General features: G+C 45.0%; 1 protein-coding gene across 1 annotated transcript; it reads right to left on the bottom strand.

Annotated features, from left to right (window-relative positions):
* Window positions 1-538: 538 nt before the first annotated feature.
* LOC109749595 (D-amino-acid transaminase, chloroplastic) lies at window positions 539-3,013 on the bottom strand. The gene is made up of 4 exons (XM_020308543.4): window positions 2,346-3,013; window positions 2,199-2,236; window positions 956-1,802; window positions 539-834 (listed from the first exon to the last, which is right to left on the bottom strand). The coding sequence occupies exons 1-4, from the start codon at window positions 2,362-2,364 to the stop codon at window positions 743-745; spliced, it is 996 nt and encodes a 331-aa protein (XP_020164132.1). The 5' UTR covers window positions 2,365-3,013; the 3' UTR covers window positions 539-742.
* Between the last annotated feature and the right edge of the window lie 6,058 nt (window positions 3,014-9,071).

Here is a 9,071-nt window from a genome sequence, read left to right as displayed (position 1 = left end):
GCAGGATGGGTGTTGCCCGAGAGCTCGGCGGAGGAGGAGTCGCCGGTGTCCATGAGAAGAGAAGAGGCTCTGATAACCAAGCTGAAAGGTGTAATTCACCGTATATGCATCATACACACAGTTACACATATATATACACATGAGCTACAACAGGCGAGGCCGCCCGAGAGGGAGATCATGCGCAACGGACGCATGCCCTGCGTGCGACGTGCACGGCGCGTTCGGTCCACCGCAGGACTCGGTCAGGTGGGCACAACGGGCGTCTTCCAACACTTTGGAGATCGGGCAAAAAGTATACACTGCATATTTGTTTTCTTTTGGTTGTAATCGGACGATATGCATTTAAATTTTAAATTGATCGGAGCTGTGTGAACGTTTATGATATGCAGTTGAATGGCCGGCTCCCGCATCACCGTTTACAGATTGGTCCTCATCGGTCACAAATACGATGTCCTATTTGGAGGTCAGCGTTAGAGATGCTCTAAGCATCTTCGTTAACCCGTAAAATTATGCCGCATGTGTATCATTTCTCCTCCAATACCGCGAAAGACCCAAGATCGTATTATTCATTTCGTGAGTCATCCATCCGGCACACACATACCACAGTTATACATGACTTACAAGTCAAGTGACAAACAGTACGGGCAACAAACTGCGGCTCGGCTCACACACTATCTTGTACACGCACGAACATGCTCGTGCGCATGCACACGCCATCTCTCTAGCGTTCCCCTCCCCTGGATCACTTGTATGGAACGGCGACCCTGTCCGGCCCGGACTTCATGTCCTCCCAGAGCAGATCGGACAGCGCCAGCATCAGCTTCCCCACCTTCCCTGCATCACACCAACGCACACACACGAATCCTCATTAACCAACCAAAAGCAACGATCCATGGGCGCATGCCAATTCGTTCCAAAAAACAATCGATCAGCTTTGAGAGCGGGTGATGCTTACCGTCGCCGATGGGCTGGCCGTCCCACTCGACGATGGGCAGCACGGGCAGGCCGCTGCCGACGAAGGCCATCTCCACGGAGCGCTTGGCGTCGTCGGCGGTGATGTGCTGGGTGCTGACGCCCTTGAGCAGGCCGGCCTCAACGAGCTTCGGCGCCAGCGCCAGCATCCGCTTGGCGGTGCAGCCGCTGAGGATCTTGTCGAACACCGGGAGCACGAGCTCGCCGCCCTGGGTGACGAAGGCGACGTTCACCATGGGGCCCTCGGCGACGTACCCCTGCTCGTCCACCCACACGGACGCGAACGCGCCGCGCTCCTCCGCGTCCATGATGGACAGCACGTTGGGGAGGTAGTTGACGTTCTTCATGGTGGCGAACAGCGGCGGCTTCATGGGCACCGACGTGGTCACGGCGCGCACGCCGTCGCGGCACTGCGCGTAGTCGGACGGGATCACCACGGCGTAGAAGGCCGGGCCGGGGCAGCCGCTGGAGGAGAGCAGGAAGTCGCCGGGGCCGGAGCTGAGCCAGTACCGGATGGAGCCCTTCCGGCAGCCGGACGCCGCCGTCATCTGCACGAGGATGCTGCGCAGCGTGTCGCGCGGGAACGGGGTGCCCACCTTGGCCTGCGCCGCGGAGCGCAGGAAGCGATCGAGGTGCGTGTCGAGCTCGTAGAGGTGGCCGTCGAGGAGCATGGCCGTGTCGAAGACGCCGTGGCCGCGGTGGACCATGTGGTCGTCGATGGGGAGGGCCATCATGGCCGGGTCCAGGACGATGCCGCCCAAGAAGCTCGAGTACATGGCCGGGTACGGCGCCGCCGTGGACTTCCATTTCTCCTGCAGCTTCTGCAGGGCCTGTACGCGCGCCGAGATGGACAGTCATTGATAGTGCGAGCGTATGTTGATCGACGCAAACAAAGCAAAAGAGTCATAGGCTCCACTCGCACTGAGTATTATTTAGGCTGTTTTGCATTTAGATTTGTGGAAAAAAAACATAAAATAAAATATAAATAGTGTGTGTCTACTCATCATGCACAGTGAAAGGAGAAACAGAAGAGGAAATGGCATCAATAATGCGAGCCTCCCGACAAAGTATACCGACGCCAAAAGTTGGTGGCAGTTCATCAAATTTTAGTTGCGTGTCAGACATGTACTACACAGTACGTGAAAGGCCGATGCAGATCAAGAGCTTTTCTCTAGCTAGATTGGCTTCGCTCTGTCACAAATTGAGGAGGAGGAGGAGGAACTCACATCTGCACCCGATTCATAGACGGGGACTTGATCCTCCCCTGAGAGCAAAAACAAATCGAAGATCAGGTAAGCTGTAGGGAAATACCATGAGCCAGCCCAACAACAAGCTCGGCGCAGCAAACCTCAGGATCGATCGGCTCAACTCACCCTGAACGTGGGAGCCCATGGTGATCTGATCTGATCTGATCCGATCCGTGAGAGAAGAACACGGCAAAGTAGAGAGTAGCAGAGGTAGCTCGAGTGTAGTAGCAGTGCGAGGGGAGCGCCTGCTCGTACTGAGGTTTTATAATCGGCCGGCCGGCCGGCCTGCTCGCTGCGCCGTGACGCGCGCGGACGTGGCGTCGAATGGTCTAACAGAAAAGATAGGTAGTGGACAAAGGGGCGGGCAACGTGGGAGAGAGTGGAGACGGAGCGCGACAAGTTCAGCCGGCCCGGCGCCCCCACCGCGGGTCGCCTGCCCTTGTTGTATCCCCTCGCGTTTTCTGCGTTTGTTCCGGGGCGAGCGAGGACGGACAGCGCCGTGGCGACCGACTACCCGGCCCTGAGCCGATCGGTCAGATCTTTTCTTTCTCCTACGCGGTGGCAACGGCGATGGCCAGAGGTGCGACGCGTTCGCCGTCGCTCGCTGGTGGAATAGAAACGACGGCCCACTCGCCATCGGACGGGGGATCGGTGGATGTGTATCGCGGCGTTTCGACCTTGAGCACGGCACGGGGGGCGGTGTTCACCGTGGAGCGTGGAGCATGGATGGATGGGAGCAGCTGCACCGGTAGTGGTAGGCGGCGTAGCGAATTAGCGATACAGATGCGGATACCGGTACAGGATAGTAGACATGGAAACCAGGTCCTCAGGTTTTTCCACGCCGTGTGGGATTGATGGTGAGTGGTAACTGGAGTTTTTTTCTTTTTTGAGATTAAGGCGACTTTTATTCAATAACAATCATGTTTTTTAGCATAGCACAGACGCAAGCGCCTATCCCTATAAGCACCTCCGAGAGACTGAGTTAACATATCATCTTGAGATTTACGAAGTCACCGTAGGCGCCTCGTCGTCGACGAGAACATCTCCTCCGACTGAAAGTGCATCGTCGAAAATCCTGAAATAAATCCAGAAATAATGCGAGCACCAGGACTTGAACCCTGGTGGGCTGGCGATACCACTGTCCCTCTAACCATTCAACCACAGATTGGTTGGCAACAATCATGTCCTTTATAATAGTAGGGATCAAAAATGACGGAGGTACGTCCCGCCATTCCTCCTCCAATTTAGACCTAGAACAAAAGCGAGCAAGCTCATGTGGGGCAACATTAGCTTCTCGATTACAATGAGAAATTGTCGCCATGCGGAAAGAACTTAACAATTCCCTGCATTCATGGGTAATCACCGCCCCCGAGGCTCTGTATTCCGCCGGGTAAAGAATGGCATTCACTATTTCCATGGAATCACTCTCCACCTTTAGGTCCTGAATACCCAGATTTTGTGCTAGTCTCAAACCGAGCAACATAGTTGAAGCCTCCATACTCGGTACATCAAGTGCATGTTGCTTATAACTCACTACAACCGCTATGAATATCCCTCTAGCATCTCTGACGATTGCTCCCAAGGCCCTTGAACCTGAATCCTCATCAAAGGATGCATCTACGTTCAGTTTAACAGATCCCACAGCTGGTCTTGTCCAACCCTTTACATTTCTTCTCTGCTTCATTTTCTGGGCATTATAGTTTACAACAATGCCTCGAATACTTAGCCATGTACGAACTGCAGTACCAACCTTTCCACCATTTACTAACTTTCTTCGTTCCCACTAAAGGAACCAGCAGGTCACAATAACATTTTTCGTGCCGTGTATGATCTGGTATTATCTTCATTCAGAAATTGTGCAAACATAAGTTCTTCAAGGATCTTTGAACCTGATCTATCTGGTCTTGCTGTTGTAATCACACTGTTTCCCATTCCCGGACAGGACCAAACCTCCCTTGCTCTTGGGCATGTGAACATCATATGCCTCAAATCTTCTGGTTCCACTTTACACCCCGGACAGACAATGGGTGATTTCATATGGCGATCACTCAAAGTACAGTAACATGGTATGATCCCATGCAGGGCTCTCCAGGTGAAGACTTGCACTTTTGGAGGAACACAACTAACCCACACCTTCTTCCAAACCGAGTGTGGCTCGACACCCTCCACAACATGATACAGCCGGGCTCTAGTGCGGTATGTAAAGATTTTTACGTAACCTACGTAAAAGGTGACCTAGTCTGATTTGGTTGCAAAGGAAATAGGCCCAGACCGACCCCGTAAAAATCGGGGATGATTAGTTTAGGATTAAGGAAAAAACGTAACTAAGTCTAGCATTTTTGGTGGTAACTGATCCACATACATCCTCATCCTCATGGTACTTTTGCATCGATCTACCTCTCCATTTAATCTACCATTCAGGATTTTTCGGCTCAATTGACTTTTCTTTTTCAAGTTAGGTGGAAAGGTTCTAAGAGCATCTACATCAAATCAAGCCTCCTATACGCTCGCGGGCGCGTCCGGGCGAGTCCGCGGACAGCGCCCGCCAACCCATCATATGAGGTGTCGCACATCCACATACCTCAAATACGGAGCCTCCAATTCATGCAATCTACGCATGCCGGTCATACGATACAAATTGTCTGAATTCAACAGTTCGAAACAAAGCAAAGCAAATCATAGTTCAACAATTCGAACATGCCAAAATGAAATCAATGTCCGAGGCGACTGATGCCTCACTTGCTGGCTGGATCACTTGCCCGATGCCATCCATGCGACCTGCTCCGAAGACATCCTTGCGTCCTGCCCCGACTGCATCCGGGTTGCATGCCTCTTGCCTTCGTCGTATTTCCCTTCTTCTTTCTTCTTGCTCAGTTTGGGATCGGATGTTGTCCCAACTTCAAATGCGGTGCCCCTCAATTTGTACTCCATTTGGGTCGGACCTTGATTATCATTGATCATGTCCGACAGGAACACCTCCCAAATGATCATGGTTATGCAAGCATTCATCATGTACAAAATGAACTAGCAGTCTATACAAAACATTGAACATGGCATATGCAAAGTTGATCAGACAGGAGCAACAAAAACATCTAGACTCTTGTTGTGTCACCCTCGTGGCTGAGGGTTTGTACCTGTAGCTATGTGTTTAATCTCTCTCTCTCTCTCTCTCTCTCTCTCTCTCGTTCTTGATGGCATGATCTTGATGTATCGCGGGCTTTGATAATATAGTTGGATCATATGGTGTTTCTCCCTCTCTATCTTGTTGTGATGAATTGAGTTTTCCCTTTGAGATTTCGTTTTATCAGATTGAATACTTTTATGGATTTTAGAGCACTTGATATATGTCTTGCATATGAATACCCGTGGTGACAATGGAGTATTATATTGATTCACTCGAGATATGTTTTGGCACTCAACTCGCGGATTCCCGAGGTGACATTGGGATAATCTATGCATAGGGGTTGATGCACGTTCCCGTCCTTGTTTCTCTGGTAGAAATCTTGGGGCACTCTTTGAGGTTCTTTGTGTTGGATCGAGTATTATGAATCTGAAATTGTTTGATGCGTATCGCATAATTAAATCATGGATATTTGTGGTGACATTGGAGTATCTAGGTGACATTAGAGTTGGTTGATGCGTATCATATGGTGTTATTTTAGTACGAACACTTGGATAGATCCAACGGAAATAATAACTTTGCGTTATTTTAGTACAAACTCTTGAATAGATCGAACGTAAAGAATAACTTTAAGGTGGTTTCGTACCCTACAAACAATTTCTTCTTATGTTCTCCCCTAGATAAGAACTTTGGAGTGATTCTTCATCGCACATTGAGGGATGGTTATATGATCCAATTAGATTAGCATTGTTGAGAGATTGCACTAGCGAAAGTACGGACCCTAGGCCTCATTTTCAAGCATCGCAATACCGTTTTTGCTCCGTTTTATCAATTGCTACCTTGCTATTTTTTATTGTTCTTATTACAAAAATTAATATCTACTATCATCACTACACTTGTATCACCATCCCTTTGCCGAACTAGTGCACCTATACAATCTACCATTGTATTTTGTGTGTTGGGGACACAAGAGACTTTTATTATTTGGTTGCAGGATTGTTTGAGAGAGAACATCTTCATCCTACACCTCTCACGGATTGATAAACCTTAGGCCATCCACTTGAAGGAAATTTGTTGTTGCCCTACAAAACTCTGCGCTTGGAGGCCCAACAAGAGTCTACAAGAACAAGTTGTGTAGTAGACATCAAGCTCTTTTCTGGTGCCGTTGCCGGGGAGGTGAGTGCTTGAAGGTATATCTTTAAATCTTGCAATTGAAACTTTTAGTTTCTTGTTTTATCACTAGTTTGGTTCATAAAAAAACTACAAAAAATGGAATTGAGGTGGCCTCATATTATTCGTCTTTATCATGTCTTTCTTGAAAATGATGGAAAGGAAAATTGTGCTCAATTGATAGAAGAAGAATTTAATAAAATGATTGGCATAAATGATGAGCATGATTACCATGTTGTTAGTGTGAATTCTTTGAATATCCATGATGCTAATGATACGCAAAGCCATAAACTTGGGGATGCTATGTTTGATGAAGATGATATTTTTAGTCCCCCAAGTTTTGATGAGAATATTTATTATAATGAAAGCATGCCTCCTATTTATGATGATTATATTGATGAAAGTGGATTTGGAGAGGTCATGACTTTATTTAGTGATGAATCCGCTATTTTGGAAGAGGTTTCAATTGACTATGACAACAAAGTTCCTATCTTTGATGATTATGGTGATGGCATGTATGCTATATTGAATAATTATAACCATGAAACTTGTCATCATGATTTTAATTTTCAATCACATGATAGTTATTTTGTTGAGTTTGCTCCCACCACTACTGATGAGAATAAATTTCTTATGTGGAGAGTAATAAAAAAATTATGCATGTGGATCACGAAAAGAATGCTTTATGTGATAGCTATATTGTTGAATTCATTCATGATGCTACTGAAAATTATTATGAGAAAGGAACATATGCTTGTAGGTATTTGATACGTCTCCAACGTATCTATAATTTATGAAGTATTCATGCTATTATATTATCCTTCTAGGATGTTTATATGCGTTTATATGCTATTTATATGATTTTTGGGACTAACCTATTAACCTAGAGCCCAGTGCCAGTTTCTGTTTTTTTCTTGTTTTTGAGTACCGCAGAAAAGGAAAACCAAACGGAGTCCAATTGACCTGAAACTTGACGGAACTTTTTTTTGGACCGAAAGAAGGACATGGAGTAAAAGATTTGGACATGGAGTAAATCTTTCATGAAAATAAGGATTCCGATAACTGTGCTCAATTGCTAGAGGAAGAATGCATTAGGATGTTTGGCACTAAATATTTGAATGATGAGCATGATTGCAATGTTGTTAGTATGAATTCTTTGAATATCCATAGTACTAATGATGATTGCACTAGTCATGATGAAAATGTCTCTTATAAGCATGTCAACTTTTGTGGAATACATAGAGCTTGCAAGTACACACCAAATAGGGAAGATAGATTTTGCAAGAGGCATAAGTATTTGGAAACTAAATGGTTGCAAGAAAGGCTAGATGATTGTGCTGAAAGATTCAATATTTATCGCCATCCTTGTGAACTTTGCAATAAACATGGTCATTTAAAGCTCCAATGCTATTTGTTTCATGATCAAATCGTGTCCAAAAATTGTGATAACTTGATTACCCTTGAGCATCATAAAGAGCTTAGTCTTCTTTTGGGGTATGAAGAAATGAAACGTATAACTGAGGGTATTCCAAAATTTAATCTTGATAGATTTCTTGATTTTGATCTAGAAGAAATTTTTATGTATTGTGCGGTGAATTGCATTGAAAATCCTTATATTGCCAATTACATAAAGAAAATAAAACAAATATAAGATGAAGAGAATACTAATGAAAGGGAAGAGATTTCCCAATATCCTCCTATTCTTTCTTATGATGAATCAGGTAATGAGGAGGAGCCTTCTATTCAACCAATCTCATTAATAAGGAGCTCCAAAAAGAGGGTTAAACCCACACATGATGTGAAGATGAAAAAGAAAAGACAGAGAAGCAAAGGTAGAAAGGTATCCCTCCCAAATGATGTTGCTCCTATTACTCGTTGTGATGATGATAATTGCTATACTATTGGTGCTATCCATACTATTAATGATGAGAGTGATTATGCTTATGATATGAAAAGGCCCAAGCTTGGGGATGCTATGTTTGATGAGAATGACATGTTTGAGAATATATTTGCTGCAATTAATGTTTGTCCCAAGCTTGGGGATGCTATGTTTAATGAAGATAATATTTTTAGCCTCCCAAGTTTTGATGAGCAAATTTATTATGATGATAGCATGCCTCCTACTTATGATGATTATATTGATGAAGGTGGGTTTGGAAGAGTGTCAACTTTAGAAAGTAATGATCCCACTATTTTGGAGGATGTTGAATCCTATTGTGATAAATATGAAAGTGGATTTGTAGAGGTCATGACTTTATTTAGTGATGATTCCACTATCTTAGAAGAGGTTTCAATTGATTATGATGAGAACCAAGTTGCTACTTATGATGATTATTGTGATGAAACTTATGCTATAAAAAGTAGTGATGATTATATTTATAAAACTTGTCATGATTATGATTACCCTTTTTCTGAACATTACTCTTTTAATATGGAAACAATTTATAGTATTCGAGTTTCTTATGATACTCCCACTATTCCGAATGAGAAGAATTTTGCTTATGAGGAGAGTAATAAAATTTCTATGCTTGTAGATCATGAAAATAATGCTTTATGTGATG

The sequence above is a fragment of the Aegilops tauschii genome, chromosome 3 (genome assembly GCF_002575655.3).
Source record: "Aegilops tauschii subsp. strangulata cultivar AL8/78 chromosome 3, Aet v6.0, whole genome shotgun sequence".
NCBI lineage: Eukaryota > Viridiplantae > Streptophyta > Magnoliopsida > Poales > Poaceae > Aegilops > Aegilops tauschii.
This window is presented reverse-complemented; position numbering and strand designations above follow the sequence as displayed.

What these genes read in the sequence shown, in the direction of transcription:
- LOC109749595 (XM_020308543.4), bottom strand. An exon ending in TCTATGAATCGGGTGCAGAT is followed by an intron (nt 1,803 to 2,198) that starts GTGAGTTCCTCC and finishes GCGCGCGTACAG; the next exon opens with GCCCTGCAGAAGCTGCAGGA. An exon ending in CGGCCAGCCCATCGGCGACG is followed by an intron (nt 835 to 955) that starts GTAAGCATCACC and finishes GGTGTGATGCAG; the next exon opens with GGAAGGTGGGGAAGCTGATG.